The 27866-nt window shown below is 40.8% G+C and overlaps 2 protein-coding genes across 2 annotated transcripts in view; one reads left to right on the top strand and one right to left on the bottom strand.

Annotated features, from left to right (window-relative positions):
* The window catches only part of LOC128694885 (alpha-L-fucosidase-like), a gene marked incomplete at its 3' end in the record, with an annotated part of 47243 nt that extends 35007 nt beyond the window's left edge, over positions 1 to 12236 (bottom strand). The window contains 1 exon segment of the mRNA XM_070094388.1: positions 12101 to 12236.
* LOC128694882 (alpha-L-fucosidase) lies at positions 753 to 27866 on the top strand. Its single transcript, XM_053785234.2, has 9 exons — positions 753 to 847; positions 9057 to 9212; positions 9564 to 9812; positions 17673 to 17836; positions 23029 to 23230; positions 23646 to 23786; positions 23977 to 24139; positions 24672 to 24822; positions 26658 to 27866. The coding sequence occupies exons 1-9, from the start codon at positions 814 to 816 to the stop codon at positions 26808 to 26810; spliced, it is 1413 nt and encodes a 470-aa protein (XP_053641209.2). The 5' UTR covers positions 753 to 813; the 3' UTR covers positions 26811 to 27866.

Here is a 27866-nt window from a genome sequence, read left to right as displayed (position 1 = left end):
AGTAGTTGGGGCAGACAGGAGCGACCCTTTCAAAGATTTTTATGATATGGGACGTTAGTGCTGTGTCAAAAGCCTTCTTACAGTCCAAGAAAGCGCAATCTACCCCCTTTCCTCTCTCTCTCCTCTTACTGCTGTCACTCTGTCATAGAACTCCAGTAGGTTTGTGACACATGATTTCCCGTCCCTGAAACCGTGCTGGTTGTCGTTGATAAGCTCATTCCTTTCTAGGTGCTCCACCACTCTTCTCCTGATAATCTTCTCCATGACCTTGCATACTATACACGTCAGTGACACAGGTCTGTAGTTTAATGCTTCGTGTCTGTCTCCTTTTTTAAAAATTGGGACTACATTTGCTGTCTTCTATACCTCAGCTAATCGTCCTGTTTCGATAGATATGTTGAAGATTGTTGGTAGTGGTACACAGTGCCTCTGCTCCCTCTCTCAGGACCCATGGAGAGATGTCATCCGGCCCCATCGCCTTTGAGGTATCTAACTCGCTTATCAGTCTCTTCACTTCTTCCTCGGTTGTATGTATTGTGTCCAGCACATGATGGTGTACCCCACCTCTCCGTCTTTCTGGAGTCCCTTCTGTCTCCTATGTGATCATTGCTTTCAATACTGTGTACACTCATCCAGTCGTGTTTGCATGGGTCGAGTAAAAGCTCCTGGCCCCTGTGTGTGTGTGAGAGAGAGAGAGAGAGAGGGGGGGTGAAGGCTACTGGGAGGAGTTGTGCTGGCAGGGGAGGGGGAGACAGAGGAGTTTGTTCATGTTGTGAGTGTGGGTGTCAGGGAGACGCCCCACAGTGTGTCACCATGGTCCACTTGCCACACCTCCTCTGCCTCCTCGGTCAGTATTTCACACTTTTAATATTTTATTTCGAGCAAAAACCTTACATACAAGACCAGAAATATGTTTATATATTAGCCTAGTGATTATCTGAATGCGAAAATTCAATGATCTAGAGCTTAGCTGGTTTTCTAGAAACCCAATTTCGGTCTACTGCGTATGGACTTATAGTTCACTGACTTCATCCATAGCTAAGCAAACCAAATGTAATATCAACAGCTGATGCTGTTGTTGTAGCTAGAAGCAAACAACTAGTTGATGCTGTTGTAGCTAAAATCAAACAACTAGTTGATGCTGTTGTAGCTATAAGCAAACAACCAGCTGATACTGTTGTTGTCAAGAGCACCAGGTTCCTAGAATCTCTGACCCAAACTCTTGTCTTTAAAGTGGTTTTCAAGTCACTGCTGATGAATGGAATCTTGCTATTAAAAGTATTTATTATATAAAAAATGCAGCGCTTGTTAGGCAAACGAAAGGTAAACAAGTCTTGGTCAGATTTCATTCCTTTTCGAAGGGAAAACACCTCAGTAATTGAGTCAAAAAATATAAACTTTTAAAAAAAGACGCAGCTAGAAAAAGACAAAATCCAAAAATCTGATTAAAAAAAAAACAAACAGCCAAAATAGACATGAAATTGTCGAAAATCATAAAAGAAAAATCGTAAACATAGCTAGCTTAACCTTTCACAGTACAACCCATAAACCACGTACAGTGACACGCACCCTCCTCCCTACGTACAGTGATGTGTATCCTCCCCACGTACAGTGATGTGCACCCTCCTCCCAATGTATAGTGATGTGTACCCTCCCCTCGAGCAATGTGTGCATCCTCCCCATGTACAATGTGTGTACCCTCCCCACGAGCAATGTGCGCATCCTCCCCACGTACAGTGTGCACTGTGCACCACCCTACGCATAATGCGTGCACCTTTCCCATATACAATGTGCGCCCCTCCTCCCCATGTACAGTGTGTGCACCATCCTCCCCACGTATAATATGTGCAGCATCCTCCCCACGTATATGAGCACCCTCTTCCCCACGTACAGTATGTGCACCTCTTCTCATAATTACTGTTTATCATTTAAATCTACAATTAAGGAAAAATTATTAACCTAGTAAATATTCCAATAATTTTAAATACTAGTTAATATTTTTGGCCCTGGATCAATTTTTAATCATATTTTGTATATTATCCTGTAAGACCCTTACTTTACAGCCCTGAAGAAGATATTCACTACCTTCGTCTGATTATAATCATAACTAACCCAACCCCACAAGGAACATACAACGCCGTGCCTTCGTCTGAATAACAGTGAAGGATGTGATGAATGGTTTGAAAAACCGACAAGTTGAAGATTGAGACACTTATGCAGCATATGGGAATCTTTATTCAGGAAACGTTTCGCCACACAGTGGCTTCTTCAGTCCAATACAAAGAGGAAGGCGTAAGGAGAGGAGGAGAATGAGGTAATCAGTCCCTCAACCTGGAGTCGATGTGTTCAGTCCATCAATCTTCTACAAGATTGATGGACTGAACACATCGACTCCAGGTTGAGGGACTGATTACCTCATTCTCCTCCTCTCCTTACGCCTTCCTCTTTGTATTGGACTGAAGAAGCCACTGTGTGGCGAAACGTTTCCTGAATAAAGATTCCCATATGCTGCATAAGTGTCTCAATCTTCAACAGTGAAGGATACCCATCTTACCTGACCCCAGTATATTAGAGACTGTCTTCCTAACTACACTTGAGGTTCAGTACCAGTAAGGTAGTGAATACTTCAAGAGACACTGATTACCTCCTTTTCTGCCGTATATTGTAAATTAGGTCAGTAATGAAAGGATACAAACATCGGCTGGCGAATCGTCTACAAAATAATGATGGCCAGATGTTACACAGATGTTTAATTCATCGGGTCTTGGCTTGTACAGGTGTCTCTCGTCAGTTGTTTGTATACAAAAGCTCTTCCCGATCTCTTCCGATCGGCTTCAAACTGTTAACACAGTCCTAGCTTAAAACAAGGTTGATATTACTGCTCGTGTGTGGAAGTTACAACATGTCAGTTGTCTTCCTAAAATGGTATGGTATATTTTTCCTCAGTTTAAACATATTTCATCTGAACTGCTGCAGTTTTTAGCGGCTGATGCGTCTCACGAAAGGGATGCGAGAATGCCTTCATTGAGGGAAGTGAAGCATTGACAGGTGATGCGCAGGTGATGCGTAAGTGATACGCAGATGCGCAGGTAATGTGTAGGTAAAACCTGCTTTAATGACCCTCACGCTACAACACCAAACATGTCCGTGTCTTTGGTAAAACACCAAGCATGTCCGTGTCCTTGGTAAAACACCAAGCATGTCCGTGTCTTGTAAAACATCAAGCATGTCCGTGTACTTGGTAAAACACCAAGCACGTCCGTGTCCTTGGTAAAACACCAAGCACGTCCGTGTCCTTGGTAAAATGCAAAGCATGTTCGTATCCTTGGTAAAACACACAGCATGTTCATGTCCTTGGTAAAACACAAAGCATGTCCGTATCCCTGGTAAAACACACAGCATGTCCATGTCCTTGGTAAAACACAAAGCATGTCCGTATCCTTGGTAAAACACACAGCATGTCCATGTCCTTGGTAAAACACAAAGCATGTCCGTATCCTTGGTAAAACACACAGCATGTCCATGTCCTTGGTAAAACACAAAGCATGTCCGTATCCTTGGTAAAACACACAGCATGTCCATGTCCTTGGTAAAACACACAGCATGTCCGTGTCCTTGGTAAAACACAAAGCATGTCCGTGTCCATGGTAAAACACAAAGCATGTCCGTGTCCTTGGTAAAACACAAAGCATGTCCGTATCCTTGGTAAAACACACAGCATGTCCGTGTCCTTGGTAAAACACACAGCATGTCCGTGTCCTTGGTAAAACACAAAGCATGTCCGTATCCTTGGTAAAACACACAGCATGTCCGTGTCCATGGTAAAACACACAGCATGTCCGTGTCCTTGGTAAAACACAAAGCATGTCCGTATCCTTGGTAAAACACACAGCATGTCCGTGTCCATGGTAAAACACACAGCATGTCCGTGTCCTTGGTAAAACACACAGCATGTCCGTGTCCTTGGTAAAACACACAGCATGTCCGTGTCCTTGGTAAAACACACAGCATGTCCGTGTCCTTGGTAAAACACACAGCATGTCCGTGTCCTTGGTAAAACACGCAGCATGTCCGTGTCCTTGGTAAAACACACAGCATGTACGTGTCCTTGGTAAAACACACAGCATGTCCGTGTCCTTGGTAAAACACACAGCATGTCCGTGTCCTTGGTAAAACACGCAGCATGTCCGTGTCCTTGGTAAAACACACAGCATGTCCGTGTCCTTGGTAAAACACGCAGCATGTCCGTGTCCTTGGTAAAACACACAGCATGTCCGTGTCCTTGGTAAAACACGCAGCATGTCCGTGTCCTTGGTAAAACACACAGCATGTCCGTATCCTTGGTAAAACACACAGCATGTTCATGTCCTTGGTAAAAAAACACGTAAAACACGCAGCATGTCCGTGTCCTTGGTAAAACACACAGCATGTACGTGTCCTTGGTAAAACACACAGCATGTCCGTGTCCTTGGTAAAACACACAGCATGTCCGTGTCCTTGGTAAAACACGCAGCATGTCCGTGTCCTTGGTAACATGGTATAATGAACACAATGAAAAAAGCGACTTAATGTTGTCATTGATGTATATATTTTGTAACAGAAGTTAAAAGCAGCAGTAGTAGTAGTTACTGGTAGTTAGCAGTTAGTAATAGTTGCAGTAGTAACTGGTAGTTAGTAGCTGAGGTAGTAGTATGTTACTCCTTAGCTGTAGTGGTAGTAGCTATTAGTAATAATAGTTGCTATTAGTAATAGTAGCTACTCGTTAACAGTTGTGGTAAGTAGTTATAGATGTAGTAGTAATTATTAGTTACTCGTTAGCAGTAGTAGTAAATACTAGTAGTAAGTAGTAGTTAGTATTATCTGTTAGTGGCAGTATTAGTAGTCAGTAGTATTAAGTGGTATTTAGCAGTAGTAATAATATTAAGAAGTACTAGTTAGTATTAGTAGTTAATAGTAGAAGTTAGTAGTAGTAATTAGTAGTAGTAATTAGTAGTAAGTGGTAGAAGTTAGTAGTAGTAACTAGTAGTAATTAGAAGTAAGTAATAGAAGTTAGTAGTAGTAATAGTTGTTTAAAGTGAATTACAGGTTGGTTAAAGCTGAAAGTAACTAACACCAGGAACACTGACCTTACTAACACAGTATAATAACCTCTGATATACCAGGAACACTGACCTTACTAACACAGTATAATAACCTCTGATATACCAGGAACACTGACCTTACTAACACAGTATAATAACCTCTGATATACCAGGAACACTGACCTTACTAACACAGTATAATAACCTCTGATATACCAGGAACACTGACCTTACTAACACAGTACAATAACCTCTGATATACCAGGAACACTGATCTTACTAACACAGTACAGTAACCTCTGATATACCAGGAACACCAGGAACACTGACCTTACTAACCTTACTAACACAGTACAGTAACCTCTGATATACCAGGAACACTGACCTTACTAACACAGTACAGTAACCTCTGATATACCAGGAACACTGACCTTACTAACACAGTACAGTAACCTCTGATATACCAGGAACACTGACCTTACTAACACAGTACAGTAACCTCTGATATACCAGGAACACTGACCTTACTAACACAGTACAGTAACCTCTGATATACCAGGAACACTGACCTTACTAACACAGTACAGTAACCTCTGATATACCAGGAACACTGACCTTACTAACACAGTAACCTCTGATATACCAGGAACACTGACCTTACTAACACAGTACAGTAACCTCTGATATACCAGGAACACTGGCCTTACTAACACGGTACAGTAACCTCTGATATACCAGGAACACTAACCTTAATAACACAGTACAGTAACCTCTGATATACAAGGAACACTGACCTTACTAACACAGTACAGTAACCTCTGATATACCAGGAACACTGGCCTTACTAACACGGTACAGTAACCTCTGATATACCAGGAACACTGACCTTACTAACACGGTACAGTAACCTCTGATATACCAGGAACACTGACCTTACTAACACAGTACAGTAACCTCTGATATACCAGGAACACTGACCTTACTAACACAGTACAGTAACCTCTGATATACCAGGAACACTAACCTTACTAACACAGTACAGTAACCTCTGATATATCAGGAACACTGACCTTACTAACACAGTACAGTAACCTCTGATATACCCCGAGATACTCACCTCTCAGTGTATTACACACCCTGGTATATTATTAGTTCTATTATTTAAATTTACTTAACTGATAAATTCCCTAAGTAGTTTTATGAAACAATGGTTATAATCAAATTAAAACTGCCTACACAGGGCTGTATATATATTTTTCTCCCTGTAATACTAGTGCAATTATTGATGTTGACAATAGAGCGGCCTCCACTCTTCCCAGGAAATATTTTCTTAAGCGCATAAACACGGATTTCAAGCTGGAGATAAACCGGATATTAAGGTGAAAACACACGTGCTTTCTTGCTTACTGGAAATACGAGATAAAATAAGGGAGGTGATATATCTCGTCTGAATACAACACGACCCTCCCACGACACACTGTTGATCAGTGTGGAGGGTTGATACAGGCGAGTGCACGCTGACTCAATGTTACCTAATCTCTGACAGTCTGACGATTGCTTGTACCCTGCCTGTCTACATAATCCCCCCTCCTTTTTTTCAGCCTATATCTTCCAGTTTCTTTTACTACGTCTCTGCCTCCCATCTTCACTATATTACGAGACATTCTTCCCGAGTCTTGTATCTCGCTTCCTTTCTGTCTCCTTATTTTCTCGATTCTCTCTCACTTTCCGCTGCCCTGCCTTCCTTTTTACTTGCTATATCCCTCTCTCCATTCCCTCCTCCTCACCTTCCTTCATTAACCACCTACTCCTTCCCCTGTAACATCAACACTGTTTCAATAACATTATAATATACCGTATATTCCGGCATATAAGGCGCGCGATCATGATGAATATGAGACGATGTTTCCAAGGAGTTGTAGCATAACATTAATAAACAGCCGCTAAATCCAATGCGTGCCCTTGACCCTGACCTTGAACATATATGGCCCAGGGTGATTTTCCTAGATTTTGTGGAGATAAAACCTCCGCCTTGTATGCCGGAAAATACGGTGCAATATATATATATATATATATATATATATATATATATATATATATATATATATATATATATATATATATATATATATATATATATATAATATATATATATATATATATATATATATATATATATATATATATATATATATATATATATACATATATATATATATATATATATATATATATATATATATATATATATATATATATATATATATATATATATATATATATATATATATATATATATATGTCGTGCCGAATAGGTAAAACTTGCTATTTTGGCTTAAAAAGCAATGCTGTTCTTGCCGAATAAGGTTAGCGAAAATTTGTGTATGCAATAATTTCGCAAAAATCATTCTGAACCTAACGAAAAAAATATATTTCATTGTGTTTGCTTATTATTAAATTATTGTAAACTTATCTAAAATATATTTTGTTGGATTAGGCTAAATTAAATTGCGCTTGTTATAATAAGGTTAGGTAAGTTTTCTAAGGTTCTTTTGGTACACAATTATTAATTTTTACATTAACATAAATGAAAAAGATATACATGTATATTTAAACGTATAAGAGAAAATTTTAGAAAGGACTTAATTTTACAAGAGTTCTTGCTAATTGACTAATTTTACCTATTCGGCACGACATATATATATATATATATATATATATATATATATATATATATATATATATATATATATATATATATATATATATATATATGGAAATATAAACACATATGCAGTATGATGTGATCCTTTATTGACAACGTTTCGCCCACACAGTGAGCTTTGGGAGACAAATGTGACATCTGCTGAGCCAGTGAATGATACCGAGGAAACAGATGATTCTCTTTTCTAAAATTCAAGCTGTTTGTGTATGTATAATGTTCGGTTTCTGTACATTCTTCAGACTGCATTAGCATCAGTGCCACGTGTTTTAAAATTACTTGTCTTTATTCATTGTTAATCTGTTTGTTAGTGTGATGATTTGCAATCACCAACAGTCTGGTTGATCAGAGATCAAGTAGCACCGAGCGCTTCATGAAATGAAATGTTCAGGTTACTCAGTGAACATTTTATATTGGGTGTTGAGGACAGTCCTTGGGATTAATGAACCTCTAAGTAAATACCACACCTCCTGAAGAAGGGTATTGAGCGAGTTTCGAACCCGCGGTTTTGAGGTTCTGGAATCATCAGACCGACGTGTTTACCCATTGATCTACGAAGTTGTAAGAATTCTCCAACCAGATTTACTGGGAAGGTTCGTGATGGCCTCAGAGTTCAGTACTGTGGTAGCTTTTAAAGTAGGCCAGGCCTGCCTATCATATGCCAGTAGGACTGCTGGCCTGCCCATTATGTATCAGTAGGCCTACTGACCTGCCTATTACGTATCAGTAGACGTACTGATCTGCCTATTATGTATCAGTGGGCCTACTGACCTGCTCACAGCGTGATGTGCCGTACATGTGCAATTAAGACTGTTGGACTACCTACCGTGTACCAGGACTACTGTCCTGCCTACCGTGTACCAGGACTACTGTCCTGCCTGCCGTGTACCAGGACTACTGTCCTGCCTGCCGTGTACCAGGACTACTGTCCTGCCTACAGTATACCGTGCACCAGAACTACTGTCCTGCCTACTGTGTACCAGGATTACAGTCCTGCCTACCATATACCAGGACTACTGACCTACCAACCATGTATCAAGACTACTGATCTATCTAAATATGATATAATTATGATATTTTTAGAGGAAAGTCACATCCTATAAAGGACATACAAGGCAGCCTGGGAAACGGATGGGAGAAAGGGGTTGGCTAACTTCAGTACCTCAAGTCAAGGAAAATGTGATGCGTAAGGTAGATAAGACATTACACGTTACAGGTATTTATTTTACTAATTACTTTTCATAATGCTGTAGGCGTGGTGGCTGCCGGCTACGAGCCTACATGGAAGTCCCTGGACACCAGGCCGCTGCCTGCCTGGTATGACGGAGCTAAGATTGGCATCTTCCTCCACTGGGGAGTCTTCTCTGTCCCTTCCTTTGGCTCAGAATGGTTCTGGCAGCTCTGGCAAGGTAAGTGTGTGTGCGCAAATGTTCCTAGATAAAATGGTACCAGTATACTAACGGAAGAGACTGCTGTCTTCTCAGTAATGTAATCAAGTTGTGTGTATAAGCTTCCTGTGTATATGGAAACTTTCATGGTCATGACACATGAGAGAGTTAGCTGTTTTGGTGACGTGTATAGTCATTTTAAATCAAGTGAAAAGATAAAGCAATTTTGAAAAATGCTTAATTTAAGTGATTCATGGAGTTTTTGTGTCCAGCCAATTGGTAGTAACTATACGAACTTCTCAATATTACCAAATAAAAAAAATCAAGATTTTATAACAACTTATATAAACGTATCTTTGATGTTTTGGTTAGGAGCTAACAAGAGTCAATACGTGGACTTCATGAAGAAGAACTACCGGCCTGATTTCACGTACCAGGACTTCGCGCCCCAGTTCACTGCGGAGTTCTTCAATCCGGATGAGTGGTCATGGATATTTGGTTCTTCTGGGGCTCGCTACGTGGTGCTCACCAGCAAGCATCACGAAGGCTTCACCAACTGGCCCTCTCGCTACTCCTGGAACTGGAACGCCATGGACGTAGGACCTAAGAGAGACTTGCTGGGTCAGTCTTCTTGTATTGCCAAGGCAATACTAATTAATTTTAGGTGTTAAGGATTAAGGTCGTTGTACAGTCAGGACCACCAAGGCCATAGTTTACCCAGTTACTATTAATATTCTATAATTACTGATATTCGAAGGTTCCTCCGAAGGATTCGCCTCTCCAGTGAATATTCTCATGTTTCGATCCTCTTAAGGTGTTTACGTTAACCGAATGATGAGATGATAAAACGAGGTGTCAGGTATATAACATTATCTTAGTCGTCAAGCGCAAAGTAATTAGCTCGTTGGAGGCCACCTGCAGGCTCAACATACCTGGAGGCCAGCTGCAGGCTCAACATACCTGGAGGCCAGCTGCAGGCTCAACATACTGGAGGCCAGCTGCAGACTCAACATACCTGGAGGCCAGCTGCAGGCTCAACATACCTGGAGGCCAGCTGCAGGCTCAACATACCTGGAGGCCAGCTGCAGGCTCAACATACCTGGAGGCCAGCTGCAGGCTCAACATACCTGGAGGCCAGCTGCAGACTCAACATACCTGGAGGCCAGCTGCAGGCTCAACATACCTGGAGGCCAGCTGCAGGCTCAACATACCTGGAGGCCAGCTGCAGGCTCAACATACCTGGAGGCCAGCTGCAGACTCAACATACCTGGAGGCCAGCTGCAGGCTCAACATACCTGGAGGCCAGCTGCAGACTCAACATACCTGGAGGCCAGCTGCAGGCTCAACATACCTGGAGGCCAGCTGCAGGCTCAACATACCTGGAGGCCAGCTGCAGACTCAACATATCTGGAGGCCAGCTGCAGGCTCAACATACCTGGAGGCCAGCTGCAGACTCAACATATCTGGAGGCCAGCTGCAGACTCAACATACCTGGAGGCCAGCTGCAGACTCAACATACCTGGAGGCCAGCTGCAGACTCAACATACCTGGAGGCCAGCTGCAGACTCAACATACCTGGAGGCCAGCTGCAGACTCAACATACCTGGAGGCCAGCTGCAGACTCAACATACCTGGAGGCCAGCTGCAGACTCAACATACCTGGAGGCCAGCTGCAGACTCAACATACCTGGAGGCCAGCTGCAGACTCAACATACCTGGAGGCCAGCTGCAGACTCAACATAAATGGAGGCCAGCTGCAGACTCAACATACCTAGAGGCCAGCTGCAGGCTCAACATACCTGGAGGCCAGCTGCAGCCTCAACGAATAACAACCTTGCAAACACAAGAATAAAGAATACCATCAGAAGGTAGTGCCTTGGCTGGAACAATTCATGGAACAATTTACGGTGGCCCGGTGGCCTGGTGGCTAAAGCTCCCGCTTCACATACGGAGGGCCCGGGTTCGATTCCCGGCGGGTGGAAACATTTCGACACGTTTCCTTACACCTGTTGTCCTGTTCACCTAGCAGCAAATAGGTACCTGGGTGTTAGTCGACTGGTGTGGGTCGCATCCTGGGGGACAAGATTAAGGACCCCAATGGAAATAAGTTAGACTGTCCTCGATGACGCACTGACTTTCTTGGGTTATCCTGGGTGGCTAACCCTCCGGGGTTAAAAATCCGAACGAAATCTTATCTTATCTTATCTTATCTTATCCATTGGGATGTAGACGCGTTTACCTTTTTTTTTTATGTTCTTTTCTCTCTTAAATTTCTTGCGTGAGCTGATAATTAATGGGTAAAAAAAATGCAATAGTAATGTAATCGGTAACAGCAAAGTCTGATCGTAGGCCTGTGTGTATAAATAGGTCTCGTTTACATATAGTATGTCGTGCCGAATAGATAAAATTGGTCAATTAGCAAGACTTCATTTTAAATTAAATCCTTTCTAAAAATTTCTCTTATACGTTTAGAGAGATTTTTTCCATTTATGTTAATGTAAAAATTAATAATTTTGTACCAAAAAAACTTAGGAAACTTACTTAACCTTATTATAACAAGCACAATTTAATTTAGCCTAATCCAAATAATTCGTATATATATATATATATATATATATATATATATATATATATATATATATATATATATATATATATATATTTATATATATATATATATAGAGAGAGAGAGAGAGAGAGAGAGAGAGAGAGAGAGAGAGAGAGAGATAGATAGATAGATAGATAGATAGATAGATAGATAGATAGATAGACAGACAGATAGATAGATACGAAATTAACAAACCACAGAATGTAGTACTTGAATAAATGCGGATCTTAATTCCAAACCCACAACTGTGGAAAAATAAATTCCACTTCACCCCAACACAACTCAATTTTTTTTACTGCACCTTTGGTGTGTGTAGATCCCCGGGCTGCGTCACCCACGTCCTCCTCCTCTTGTGTGCACCACCAACTTCAACTGTTAGTAGTTATTAGAATCAGACTTTGGACAAATTAGATATTATCAAGTATGAATAGTGTCACTCTGAAAATAAAGACTGAAGTGAACTCTCAGTGCAGCTACAGACACTGTACACCTCTCAGTGTAGATACTGTACACCTCAGTGTAGACACTGTACACCTCTCAGTGTAGACACTGTACACCTCTCAGTGTAGACACTGTACACCTCTCAGTGTAGATACTGTACACCTCTCAGTGTAGACACTGTACACCTCAGTGTAGACACTGTACACCTCTCAGTGTACTGTACACCTCTCAGTGTAGACGCTGTACACCTCTCAGTGTACTGTACACCTCTCAGTGTACTGTACACCTCTCAGTGTAGACACTGTACACCTCTCAGTGTAGACACTGTACACCTCTCAGTGTAGACACTGTACACCTCTCAGTGTAGACACTGTACACCTCTCAGTGTAGACACTGTACACCTCTCAGTGTAGATACTGTACACCTCTCAGTGTAGACACTGTACACCTCTCAGTGTACTGTACACCTCTCAGTGTCTCTCAGTGTAGACACTGTACACCTCTCAGTGTAGACGCTGTACACCTCTCAGTGTAGACGCTGTACACCTCTCAGTGTAGACGCTGTACACCTCTCCTCTGTGTAGTAGACACTGTACACCTCTCACTGTACACCTCTCTGTACACTCTCTGTGTACTGTACACCTCTCAGTGTAGACACTGTACACCTCTCACTGTAGACACTGTACACCTCTCACTGTAGACACTGTACACCTCTCAGTGTAGACACTGTACACCTCTCAGTGTAGACAGTGTAAACCTCTGTGTAGACACTGTACACCTCTGTGTAGACACTGTACACCTCTCAGTGTAGACACTGTACTCCTCTGTGTAGACACTGTACACCTCTGTGTAGAAACTGTACACCTCTGTGTAGACACTGTACACCTCTCAGTGTATTGTTAACGCCGCCACACACAACCTAACTCACCAACATTCCAACAACACTGAGTTTAACAGTAAGATCACAGCTTCAACTACTCACAGAAGGCGCTAAGTGTACTCAGCCAACCAATCAAAACATTGGCTAAACCTACCCTAACTACCCACTTGTTTCTGAGTGGCTACGCATATACACAAGTCTATATTTCATTGCTGTATAGCCCGTGTGGTTTAGCGCTTCTTTTTGATTATAATAATAATAATAATTACACAGCAAAAGTTCACTTCGCGCAGACTATGTAATGAACTCGAGTCATCTTTAAGTGATTTATTTACTGTACAGAGAAAATTCCTACATATTAACCGTCAGGTATGAGAAACATTAATGGATATTCTTTCAAGGTTCATTGTCTCCTTAAACTTTATACGTGATCTTTCCTCTCTCAGGGTTCCTACGCCAGTTTCTTACATACTCAGGAGACCTAAACGAATGCTAGCTACCTAACGTCTGCGCTACCTAACGTCTGCGCTACCTAACGTCTGTGCTACCTAACGTCTGTTCTACCTAATGAGACATTAGGTAGAACAGACGTAGTACAGGCGTAGAACTAACGTCTGTGCTACCTAAGGTCTCTGCTACCTAACGTCTGCGCTACCTAATGTCTCTGCTACCTAACGTCTGCGCTACCTAACGTCTCTGCTACCTAACGTCTGCGCTACTTAATGTCTCTGCTACCTAACGTCTGTGCTACCTAACGTCTGTTCTACCTAATGTCTCTGCTACCTAACGTCTGTGCTACCTAATGTCTCTGCTACCTAACGTCTCTGCTACCTAACGTCTGTGCTACCTAACGTCTGCGCTACCTAATGTTTCTGCTAACTAACGTCTCTGCTACCTAACGTCTGTGCTACCTAACGTCTGCGCTACCTAACGTCTCTGCAACAGCAAAGAACTACAGACCAATAGCACTAACATCCCATATCATAAAAATCTTTGAAAGGGTCCTAAGAAGCAAGATCACCACGCATCTAGAAACCCATCAGTTACACAACCCAGGGCAACATGGGTTTAGAACAGGTCGCTCCTGTCTGTCTCAACTATTGGATCACTACGACAAGGTCCTAAATGCACTAGAAGACAAAAAGAATGCAGATGTAATATATACAGACTTTGCAAAAGCCTTCGACAAGTGTGACCATGGCGTAATAGCGCACAAAATGCGTGCTAAAGGAATAACAGGAAAAGTAGGTCGATGGATCTATAATTTCCTCACTAACAGAACACAGAGAGTAGTCGTCAACAGAGTAAAGTCCGAGGCAGCTACGGTGAAAAGCTCTGTTCCACAAGGCACAGTACTCGCTCCCATCTTGTTCCTCATCCTTATATCCGACATAGACAAGGATGTCAGCCACAGCACCGTGTCTTCCTTTGCAGATGACACCCGAATCTGCATGACAGTGTCTTCCATTGCAGACACTGCAAAGCTCCAGGCAGACATCAACCAAATCTTTCAGTGGGCTGCAGAAAACAATATGAAGTTCAACGATGAGAAATTTCAATTACTCAGATATGGTAAACATGAGGAAATTAAATCTTCATCAGAGTACAAAACAAATTCTGGCCACAAAATAGAGCGAAACACCAACGTCAAAGACCTGGGAGTGATCATGTCGGAGGATCTCACCTTCAAGGACCATAACATTGTATCAATCGCATCTGCTAGAAAAATGACAGGATGGATAATGAGAACCTTCAAAACTAGGGAGGCCAAGCCCATGATGACACTCTTCAGGTCACTTGTTCTATCTAGGCTGGAATATTGCTGCACACTAACAGCACCTTTCAAGGCAGGTGAAATTGCCGACCTAGAAAATGTACAGAGAACTTTCACGGCGCGCATAACGGAGATAAAACACCTCAATTATTGGGAGCGCTTGAGGTTCCTAAACCTGTATTCCCTGGAACGCAGGAGGGAGAGATACATGATTATATACACCTGGAAAATCCTAGAGGGACTAGTACCGAACTTGCACACGAAAATCACCCACTACGAAAGCAAAAGACTTGGCAGACGATGCACCATCCCCCCAATGAAAAGCAGGGGTGTCACTAGCACGTTAAGAGACCATACAATAAGTGTCAGGGGCCCGAGACTGTTCAACTGCCTCCCAGCACACATAAGGGGGATTACCAACAGACCCCTGGCAGTCTTCAAGCTGGCACTGGACAAGCACCTAAAGTCAGTTCCGGATCAGCCGGGCTGTGGCTCGTATGTTGGTTTGCGTGCAGCCAGCAGCAACAGCCTGGTTGATCAGGCTCTGATCCACCAGGAGGCCTGGTCACAGACCGGGCCGCGGGGGCGTTGACCCCCGGAACTCCCTCCAGGTATTTCCAGGTATTACCTAACGTCTCTGCTACCTAACGTCTGCGCTACCTAATGTCTCTGCTACCTAATGTCTCTGCTACCTAACGTCTCTGCTACCTAACGTCTCTGCTACCTAACGTCTGCGCTACCTAATGTCTCTGCTACCTAACGTCTCTGCTACCTAACGTCTCTGCTATCTAATGTCTGTGCTACCTAATGCCTCTGCTACCTAACGTCTCTGCTACCTAACGTCTCTGCTACCTAACGTCTCTGCTACCTAACGTCTGCGCTACCTAATGTCTCTGCTACCTAATGTCTCTGCTACCTAATGTCTCTGCTACCTAATGTCTCTGCTACCTAACGTCTGTGCTACCTAACGTCTGTGTTACCTAATGTCTCTGCTACCTAATGTCTCTGCTACCTAATGTCTCTGCTACCTAATGTCTCTGCTACCTAACGTCTCTGCTACCTAACGTCTCTGCTACCTAACGTCTCTTGTACCTAACGTCTCTTGTACCTAACGTCTCTTGTAGCTAACGTCTATTGTACCTAACGTCTCTTGTACCTAACGTCTCTGCTACCTAGCGTCTCTGCTACCTAGCGTCTCTTGTACCTAGCGTCTCTTGTACCTAACGTCTCTTATACCTAACGTTTCTTGTACCTAACGTCTCTTGTACCTAACGTCTCTTGTACCTAACGTCTCTGCTACCTAGCGTCTCTTGTACCTAACGTCTCTTGTACCTAACGTCTCTTATACCTAACGTCTCTTGTACCTAACGTCTCAACTACCTAACGTCTCAACTACCTAACGTCTGTGCTACCTAACGTCTCTTGTACCTAACGTCTCTTGTACCTAACGTCTCTTGTACCTAACGTCTCTTGTACCTAACGTCTCTTGTACCTAACGTCTCTTGTACCTAACGTCTCTGCCTATAAACAAGTGTTCCGTTTACTCACGAATCTCTCAACATAATAATAAATTAAATACGTAATGGCTAACAATTTTAGTACATGTGTAAATAAATTACCTCTTGAACATACACACATGTACAACTTGCAAAATAATTATCCATTATTTAACGAACAAGTTAGTGTACAGCTAAGTGAACGTTCAGAGATCAATAATTATTAGAAAGTAGTATAGACACCTGAACTCCAATACTTTTGTTAATTCAGTTAACAGAATACAATAGATACTGAATCTAACAGTTATATAATATCTGTTATACTACGCCAACCTTGAACGGTGTTTGGAAATATGTAGTCAATTAGGCCGGTACAGGTTCAAAATCATACAACTGTCGTTTATTTACATTAAGAGATTTAATACTCGAAAATTATGACATATTTACCTTCAGATGGATGCTAAACCTCTTACAGGAACGTAAAAATTCTGAGAGTTGACACACTCACTCAACTAGCCACACTGGTCACTATTTACATAGTTTATGGTACTCATGCTGTACAAATAACCCGCACATAGAAGAGAGGAGCTTACGACGACGTTTCGGTCCGACTTGGACCATACTCATGCTACCAAGCTCTCTCATACCAGAACTCCATGTCTCAAAGCACAGGCACCACCATGCTTACAATGCCAGCAGTTCCCCAACCCTGATTCCCAAATATCCCGTCGGAAGACCCTGTGTGGGCCCACAAACAACAAGATATATACTGTTACTTTCGTTTGATCCATGAATACCTGCTACCAGGGATCCTGCTCCTCTCTTTGTGACTTGTGGCATGCTGTTAACTGTATCCTCTAGTTTAACTCTTCTCATCTTCAACCTTCCGGATTCCGTTATAGATTTTATAATTGCCAAGTAATCTATCGAGATCTCATTAACTTTTCAGTGGGTTATTTTAAATGGATGGCATTTTATAGATTTTGTGATATAGGGAGTTTTTTACTTATTTTTTAAGCGCTTTGCTTGTGTGGCATCGTTTTTGTAGCGTAACCTCTTCATGGACCTTAATTATGACCATAATTCTTAAAGGGGTCGGTCAGATGACCTAAAGCTCCAATGGCGGTTCATCATATAACCAAGACCTGCGTCAGGAAACACTTGTCCTGTTTCCTGACAAACCTTACCTAACCTAACTGACCTCTTCATGGTATAGTGCAGAATTACCACTGAGTGTAGCGTTCTTTAATTCCGCAGCTATTGAAAAAATATGTCTTCCTCAGGTGATCTGGCCAAGGCTATCAGGACCAACACTCCAGAAATCCACTTCGGCTTGTACCACTCCATGTACGAGTGGTTCAACCCACTCTACCTGCAGGATAAAGATAACAACTTCCAGACCAATAACTTCGTGAGGGAGAAGACCATACCAGAGCTTTATGAATTGGTAAACACATTTATAATGCTGTGTTGTATTTAAGCATTTTGTATTGTTAGTTTTGAGAGTGTGTTGTCTTGTCAAGTTTGTGAATGCGTGCGCTGTGTGGTTTGAAAGTGCGTCTTCTTGTGTATTTTGGAGTGCGTTGTCTTTTGAGTTTTGCTAGTGCGGGCGATGTGTGTGTGTGTATATATATATATATATATATATATATATATATATATATATATATATATATATATATATATATATATATATATATATATATATATATATATATATATGCAAAACAACCACTCTGAAAGAATAGAGAAATTCCAAGCGATTTCGTGACTACTCACATTATCAAGGAACTATGAAAGTGAAGCATCCAAGGAAGCTATATAAGGGGTCGGCCAGCACCTCACTATCAGATCCCACAACGGTTAAACACGTGACGCGCGGCGAGCCAACTTGGACAGGTCCTTTGCAAAACTCACCCCCAAGCTATTTATTTGTCCAGTGTATTATTAAATTCTACCCAAATTCTATTAATTATAAATGGATCTAATTTATATAAACCAAACGAAATATTCATATTATTGTCAAAACTGCTTTTTATGAAACAAGATTCAATTATATTCCTATCGACCATGGACTTGCTTGATACTACTTTCTCAACTTTTTGAAAATCAATTGGATGGTTAAAATCTCTTACATGAATAAATAGAGCATTGGAATCTTGTCCAGTTCTAATGCTATATTTATGTTGTTTTAATCTTAGTTCGAGATTTTTACCAGTTTGACCGTAATAAACTTTATCGCAAATTTTACAAGGAATCTTATAGACACATCCATCAGCATTTTGGGGGGAATTCTTAATCAAAAGTTTTTTTACTGTATCAAGATTTTTTAATACAACTTTAATATTAAAAGTCTTAAGAAGAGAAGGCATATCAACCAAGTTTTCATGGTAAGGGAGAACCAACATATTTTTAGTTGTAATAAAGTTGGTAGAATTACCGACAATATGTAAAGTAAAAGGACACAAGTGCAACTAATGTGACATTTATTGTGGCAACGTTTCGCTCTCCAGGAGCTTTATCAAGCCATTACAAACAATACATGGACACAGAGGGTATATAAAGGCTCAGAGTGAGGTGAATACTAGTGAGGTACCATTCCGATGTTCACTAGTGGTAGTAGTAGTAGTAGTAGTGGTAGTGACAAAAGCAATTAATTCGTACATGAGTAAAAGGATATAAAAGCTATTACTTGGGTAACATAAAAATAGGTTGGACAAATATAAACTGGAATGAGGCAGGTTGTTTCAGTGTTCACTCTCTGTGCTTTGTGTAGTATAACAGGAGAGACTATGTGATGGCAGGGTTTACTGTTTTCAGGAGGATTCTTGCTAAGACTTCGGAGATGGTGAAGCTGCCGTTGTTTTGTTTAATTGTATTCGAAACAGCGATCAGTGCTGATTCAAGGCACTTGCGTGTGCGGAAATTAGTTTCTTTTATCACTAATTGGGCGTCTCTGAATTTCATAAGATGAATGGTGGAATTTCGGTGTTGTACACAGGCGTTGTTTAAGTTGTCGTTCCTACATGCGTATATGTGTTCATTGAGGCGGGTGTCGAGGTTTCTTGCTGTTTCACCTACGTAGATCTTGTCACAGCCTCCACAGGGTATAGTGTAAACTCCTGCATTGACTGGTTCGTGGTGCTTGGGTTTTGTCCTGGTTAGATCCTTTATTGAAGTGGTAGAAGCGATGGCGACTCTGGTGTTAGCTTGTGAAAGTACTTTTGAGACGTTTAGTGCAACCTGGCTGTTGGGAAGAATTATAACTTTGTTGGGAGCGGTGTTGATGCGTGGAGAATTGATGATCTGAAGAGCTCTTTTCTTGCAGTCTTTGATGAAAAAAGAAGGAAATTGTAACTCAGTGAATGTTTGGTGAATGTAAGTACATTCCTCGTCAAGAAACTCAGGACTACAAATTCGGTATGCTCTTAGGAAAAACCCGATGATGATGCCTCTTTTGGTCTTGGTATCTTGACTGGAATAGAAGTGTGTGAGATCATTTTTATTGGTGGGTTTCCGATAAACTTGAAATCTTAGGTTGTTGTCTACTTTGTGAATGAGGACGTCGAGGAAAGGTAGCTTGTCATTGGACTCTCCTTCTAGTGTAAACTGAATCGCTGGTTCAACTGCGTTGAGCCTCGCCTGAAGATCCCGTACATCAAAACGTCTTGGAGTTATTACGAGGACATCGTCCACGTAACGTAACCAAGTGACGCTTGAAGGGATGATGTTGGCGAAGTGTTCGGACTCTAGGTGTTCCATGTATAAGTTGGCTAGGACGGCACTTATTGGGGACCCCATTCCCATGCCGTAGGTTTGTTTGTAGAGCTTGTTATTGAAGGAAAAACAGTTGAAGTTAACACAGAGTTCAATCAAGTCAACAAAATCTCCGGGACAATGCAGTCAATGCAGGAGTTTACACTATACCCTGTGGAGGCTGTGACAAGATCTACGTAGGAGGAGTTTACACTATACCCTGTGGAGGCTGTGACAAGATCTACGTAGGTGAAACAGCAAGAAACCTCGACACCCGCCTCAATGAACACATATACGCATGTAGGAACGACAACTTAAACAACGCCTGTGTACAACACCGAAATTCCACCAATCATCTTATGAAATTCAGAGACGCCCAATTAGTGATAAAAGAAACTAATTTCCGCACACGCAAGTGCCTTGAATCAGCACTGATCGCTGTTTCGAATACAATTAAACAAAACAACGGCAGCTTCACCATCTCCGAAGTCTTAGCAAGAATCCTCCTAAAAACAGTAAACCCTGCCATCACATAGTCTCCTGTTATACTACACAAAGCACAGAGAGTGAACACTGAAACAACCTGCCTCATTCTAGTTTATATTTGTCCAACCTATTTTTATGTTACCCAAGTAATAGCTTTTATATCCTTTTACTCATGTACGAATTAATTGCTTTTGTCACTACCACTACTACTACTACTACTACCACTAGTGAACATCGGAATGGTACCTCACTAGTATTCACCTCACTCTGAGCCTTTATATACCCTCTGTGTCCATGTATTGTTTGTAATGGCTTGATAAAGCTCCTGGAGAGCGAAACGTTGCCACAATAAATGTCACATTAGTTGCACTTGTGTCCTTTTACTTTACATATTTTTAGTTGAATAAGGCTGGTTGTCCCTTTTTGGATTATAAAAAGTGTTCCTAGCAACTTTAAAAGATTTATCAATTACATTTCTTGGGTATTTTAAATCATTACCTATTTCATAAATTTTGGATATTTCCTCATCTATGAACTCAGGACTACAAATTCGTAAAGCTCTCAAAAACATTGATGAGAAAACAGACAGTTTGACTCTATCTTGATGCGAGGAATAATAGTGGACATAGGAACAGTTATTTGTAGGTTTTCTGTAAATTTTAAATTTGAATTCATTATTACCCTTAATAATTAAAACATCTAGAAAAGGCAATGAGTTATTTTCATCAAACTCAACAGTAAAGTTTATAGAATGGGCTAAGCTATTTAATTTTCCAAGAAAATGGTGTATATCTACATTTTTGGGCATAAGACACAAAATATCATCAACATATCTGAACCATTTAGCTCTATTAGGGAGGATTGTGTTAAGCAACCTTGTTTCAAAAAATTCCATGTATAGGTTACTAAGAACAGGTGAAAGAGGATTTCCCATTGCCATACCAAACTTCTGAGTGTAAAACTTATCATTAAATACAAATTTTGCATCAACAATGCAAAGTTTAATAATTTAATGATAAGTTTGGTATGGCAATGGGAAATCCTCTTTCACCTGTTCTTAGTAACCTATACATGGAATTTTTTGAAACAAGGTTGCTTAACACAATCCTCCCTAATAGAGCTAAATGGTTCAGATATGTTGATGATATTTTGTGTCTTATGCCCAAAAATGTAGATATACACCATTTTCTTGGAAAATTAAATAGCTTAGCCCATTCTATAAACTTTACTGTTGAGTTTGATGAAAATAACTCATTGCCTTTTCTAGATGTTTTAATTATTAAGGGTAATAATGAATTCAAATTTAAAATTTACAGAAAACCTACAAATAACTGTTCCTATGTCCACTATTATTCCTCGCATCAAGATAGAGTCAAACTGTCTGTTTTCTCATCAATGTTTTTGAGAGCTTTACGAATTTGTAGTCCTGAGTTCATAGATGAGGAAATATCCAAAATTTATGAAATAGGTAATGATTTAAAATACCCAAGAAATGTAATTGATAAATCTTTTAAAGTTGCTAGGAACACTTTTTATAATCCAAAAAAGGGCAACCAGCCTTATTCAACTAAAAATATGTTGGTTCTCCCTTACCATGAAAACTTGGTTGATATGCCTTCTCTTCTTAAGACTTTTAATATTAAAGTTGTATTCAAAAATCTTGATACAGTAAAAAAACTTTTGATTAAGAATTCCCCCCAAAATGCTGATGGATGTGTCTATAAGATTCCTTGTAAAATTTGCGATAAAGTTTATTACGGTCAAACTGGTAAAAATCTCGAACTAAGATTAAAACAACATAAATATAGCATTAGAACTGGACAAGATTCCAATGCTCTATTTATTCATGTAAGAGATTTTAACCATCCAATTGATTTTCAAAAAGTTGAGAAAGTAGTATCAAGCAAGTCCATGGTCGATAGGAATATAATTGAATCTTGTTTCATAAAAAGCAGTTTTGACAATAATATGAATATTTCGTTTGGTTTATATAAATTAGATCCATTTATAATTAATAGAATTTGGGTAGAATTTAATAATACACTGGACAAATAAATAGCTTGGGGGTGAGTTTTGCAAAGGACCTGTCCAAGTTGGCTCGCCGCGCGTCACGTGTTTAACCGTTGTGGGATCTGATAGTGAGGTGCTGGCCGGACCCCTTATATAGCTTCCTTGGATGCTTCACTTTCATAGTTCCTTGATAATGTGAGTAGTCACGAAAGCGCTTGTAATTTCTCTATTCTTTCAGAGTGGTTGTTTTGCATATTTTGAAATCACCTGTTTACTGTGATCTTATTGCATATATATATATATATATATATATATATATATATATATATATATATATATATATATATATAAAAATAATAATAATTATTACTATTATTATTTATTCAGGTGATGAAGTACCAGCCGGAGGTGATCTGGTCAGACGGGGACTGGGAGATCGAGGACTGGTACTGGAACTCCACCAAGTTCCTGGCTTGGCTTTTCAATGACTCTCCTGTCAAGGACACCGTGGTGGTCAACGACAGGTGGGGCAGAGGGATACCTTGTCACCACGGATCCTTCTATACCTGCCAGGATCGCTACAACCCAGGTATGCTCGATTCCTTCTTGTTGTAGTTTTTTGAAGGCTTATACTCCACATTCGAAAGCAATGTTTAATAATAATAATAATTTTATAATACATATTACTATTAGTAGTAGTGGTATTAATAAAAGTAGTTGAGCAACAGCAACAACAGCAGCAGTAACAGTAGTATTAGTAGTAGTAGAAGGACCAGCAGCAGTAATAGTAGTAGTAGTTTTAGTAGTAGTAGTAGTAGCAGCAGCAGCAGCAGCAGCAGCAACAACATTAGCCGTAGTAGTAGTAGTACCAGTAGTAGTAGCAGTTGGCTGGCATCTTGAGGTCAGTAAAGAACAGCTACAACCAGGCCTTGAAGCGAACTATAGCAGGCTAACAACTCTTAGTCTGTACAGACAAACCATGAAAAACAAATCTTGTTTTACAGGCGTGCTGCAGCCACACAAGTGGGAGAACTGCATGACACTGGACCGAGGCTCCTGGGGCTACCGTCGCAATGCTCCTCTCTTCGACTACCTCACCATACACGAACTGATCACCACGCTAGCACAGACCATCAGCTGTGGTGGTGAGTACGCCACACAAGACCATCTTCACTTGCATAACAAACTGTTCAAGACTTGTTGTAACAGTATTGCCTTCGACTCACAGCCGAAAAAAATATATATATTTTTCGTGTTAAGCGCCAAACACATGTTCAGAATAGTCTTATACCTGTTGGTCTTGTTATCTTGTTATCCTCTCTCTTCTCTTTCCAGGTAACCTGCTGGTGAACGCGGGTCCGACTCATGATGGTCGCATCCCACCCATCATGGAAGAGAGACTTAGACAACTGGGTTCCTGGCTTGACATCAATGGTGATGCTGTGTACGACTCCACACCTTGGGTACACCAGAACGACACCGTGACTCCTGGAGTGTGGTAAGTTATGTTATGTCACACTACAGTGTGACTCCTGGAGTGTGGTGAGTTAAGTTGTACCACACTACAGTGTGACTCCTCGAGTGTGGTGAGTCTTGGTCAGTGTCACATTACAATGTGACTCCTGGAGTGTGGTGAGTTATGTTGTGCCACACTACAGTGTGACTCCTAGAGTGTGGTGAGTTATGTTGTGCCACACTACAGTGTGACTCCTAGAGTGTGGTGAGTTATGTTGTGCCACACTACAGTGTGACTCCTCGAGAGTGATACTTGTTGAGTGCAAGCTTTCTCCATACGCAAGAAAATGAAATATTATCTTGTATTTTCCTGTATATCAAACCATAACACTCACTCTAAATCATTTACAGTATAACATATAAACCTAAAGTTTAATTAAGACTTAATTCTGTTAGGTAAGATACACTTCAGTGTTGGAAAAGGGAAAAGAAAAAGTTTGTTGTGTTAATGCCCCTGACTATGAATGATGGTTAGAGCTTCAATACGTAATTTATTCATGTGTACCGCGGGACAGGTTCACCAAGAAGGCAGATACGGTGTACGCTATGGTCCTGTCATGGCCCAAGGGTGACAAATTGACCCTGGGCACGGTTCAGCCCACTCCTGAGACCCACATCACCATGCTAGGCTACAAAAACAACGCCATCAATAAAAACAGCCTTAAGGTAAGCTGGCCAGCACTCTCTACCCCTAGCATTACTTTTATATTTAGTGGGAAGGAAGGTTTAATTTCTTGAATCAAGAATCAAGAACGTCTCACCTACCTCATGGAACATCCCGTGATGGGTAGCCAAATCTGAGATTCTTGTATGGATATATTAGGCTCAAATGGTGTAAAAAAACTTATGTTCATATTATCATGAAATTATGCTTAAGGATTCCCAACGATTTTAGAGCCTTCCCGTGTACTATATTTTTCGGACATATAAGATGCACGAGCATGTAAGACATATAATAGACGATAATTCCAGGCAGTTGTAACGTAACGTTAGTAAACAGTTGCTAAAGCCTAACACAATGCCTACCCTGGGGCAGAGGAGGGGCTGGGTGATTTTCCATGACTTTTTTGGGGGGAAAAGTACGCCTTATATGACGGAAAATACGGTATATAAGAATCGTGTAGAGGACGATGATTTCTTGTGAGACAGAAATCTTGATTGCATTACCTGTCACGTAGTAAGCTATGGATAATGCTTATTCAAACCATGTTTCAAGAAGCACTTTCTGTGTGCCTTCTACAGTATATTATGTTACTGCTGTCTACCTACTCTAGTGTTATGTTACTGTTGTCTACCTATTCTAGTGTTATGTTACTGTTGTCTACCTACTCTAGTGTTATGTTACTGTTGTCTACCTACTCTTGTGTTATGTTACTGTTGTCTACCTACTCTAGTGTTATGTTACTGTTGTCTACCTACTCTAGTGTTATGTTACTGTTGTCTACCTACTCTAGTGTTATGTTACTGTTGTCTACCTACTCTAGTGTTATGTTACTGTTGTCTACCTACTCTAGTGTTATGTTACTGTTGTCTACCTACTCTAGTGTTATGTTACTGTTGTCTACCTACTCTAGTGTTATGTTACTGTTGTCTACCTACTCTAGTGTTATGTTACTGTTGTCTACCTACTCTAGTGTTATGTTACTGTTGTCTACCTACTCTGGTACTATTACTGTGCTGATTATTATTATTATTATTATTATTATTATCATTATTACTTTCATAGGAGAGTCCTAAACCCATAGGGTTCATACAGTGTATAGGGAATGTGAGGTATTCATGCTTTACTTAGATTATTCGAATGTTATCACATATACAGGTAGGGGATAGTTAACGAAAGGTGGCGGAGTTGCTTGTATGTTGGGGGAGGGGGAATATAAACTGTTGCATCAGAAGCAATATGTAGCTGGAGGTTACAGACAGGGAATGTATTTGGCTGCAATTTCTCGAAGGAGGTGAAAAGCTAATCTTAGGTGTAATCTGTAGACAGTAAACCATAGATAGTGCTCATGATAAACTTGTGAGGGACGAAATGGCTCAGGTATCTGGAGGACATATAGGTGAGTACAAGTAGGACGTGCATTTGTCTCACGTTCGGCAGACGGAGGATCGAGCCTCCACCAAGTCTTACACTGATGGAGGCTCATATTAAGTGCTAAACCTGATAGGCTTAGCGCTTAATATGAATTATTTAAATTTATTTTAGTCACCTAGAAGTTAAGAGGTAGTTTTAGTGGGGTATTTCAACGACAGTCATATTGACTGCAGCAATTTGAAAGGTAATTTAAGATATAGTGACTTTCTTTAAAATGATTTAAAGATCGATTTATAAAACAGTTTGTGTCAGAACCAACTAGAAGAAATTACCTTCTGGACTGGTTCTGTGTAGTGTGACAGTATTACTGGTGTAGTGTAGTATGACTGTTATCTCTCTCTCTCTCTCTCTCTCTCTCTCTCTCTCTCTCTTATTTTTAAACTAATTTCTTAATATTTATTTCCAGATGAAGAGAGTGAAGAGCGGGATACAGGTGGTGTTCCCGCCCATGTCAGATGTGAAGAGTCAGTGGGCGTGGGTGCTGGCCATGTCAGGAGTGACACCCACTGTCAGGACCTCTCCAGCACCCACTGTCATGTCGTGGATCACTGCCCCATAGATACCCATGCCCACTCACACAGCAACTCCGGATAGTTTGTCATCAGCATATAATGACTCTGCATGGAGTTATCCGGAGATATAATGCTCTCTCATTTACACAGAATTCTCAGCTGGGCGACACGGTCATGGAGGTTAATGTAAGCATTTTAACAATGGGTTATTGGCTAATTTACCCAGTAATGGAAGTGAGAATGCCACCAGAGATGGTTATCAAAAAAAAAAAAAATACTTGGGTGGGGTTAGCTTTTGATAAGGACCTGCTTTGTACAGGCCAATAGGCCTGCTGCAGTGTTCCTCCATTCTTATGCACTGATGTGTATATATATATATATATATATATATATATATATATATATATATATATATATATATATATATATATATATATATATATATATAATGTATATATAATATTTACATATACTATGATATCCAAATTCCTCTTTACCCTCTCGTTTCTTTCGTGTTTCCTTTGTGTAATTTTTCTCTCCCGCGCTCACGCTCGGGAGTGATGGGTTACCTTCATACAAATTTCAGTTCTCCAGTAACTGGGATAGGCTATCGTGAGAGTAACTTCAGCTCTGCTGGACGGAAACTTCTGAAGCTGTCGTAGCTGAACTCTCAGCGGGGTGATATCCTCATTGTCCTACTGAAGTACAACAGCTCACGCTGACACTACTTAAGTCTCCCAGCTCAGGCTGACACTACTTAAGTCTCCCAGCTCAGGCTGACACTACTGAAGTCTCCCAACTCAGGCTGACACTACTGAAGCCTCCCACCTCAGGCTAACACTACTGAAGCCTCCCACCTCAGGCTAACACTACTGAAGCCTCCCACCTCAGGCTAACACTACTGAAGCCTCCCACCTCAGACTAACACTACTGAAGCCTCCCACCTCAGGCTGACACTACTCAACGCCGTGTATGAGCACCATCCTGCGTGGTGGAATATAACAAAGAAACATAACTACCTTCTTGTATTCACTATGTCATTATATAGTGTAGCAGCGCCTTGAACATGTATCCGATTTTGCTAAATAAAAATACTTCATTTC

Source organism: Cherax quadricarinatus, chromosome 45 (assembly GCF_038502225.1).
Source record: "Cherax quadricarinatus isolate ZL_2023a chromosome 45, ASM3850222v1, whole genome shotgun sequence".
Lineage (NCBI taxonomy): Eukaryota > Metazoa > Arthropoda > Malacostraca > Decapoda > Parastacidae > Cherax > Cherax quadricarinatus.
The sequence above is the reverse complement of the archived record's forward strand: the minus strand, read 5'-3'. Positions and strand labels throughout refer to the sequence as shown.

Coding starts and splice junctions, on each gene's coding strand:
- LOC128694882 (XM_053785234.2), top strand. CDS start 814: ATGGTCCACTTGCCACACCTCCTCTGCCTCCTCG. Junction 23,787..23,976: donor ACAGACCATCAGCTGTGGTG/GTGAGTACGCCA, acceptor TTCTCTTTCCAG/GTAACCTGCTGGTGAACGCG. Junction 24,140..24,671: donor ACCGTGACTCCTGGAGTGTG/GTAAGTTATGTT, acceptor ACCGCGGGACAG/GTTCACCAAGAAGGCAGATA.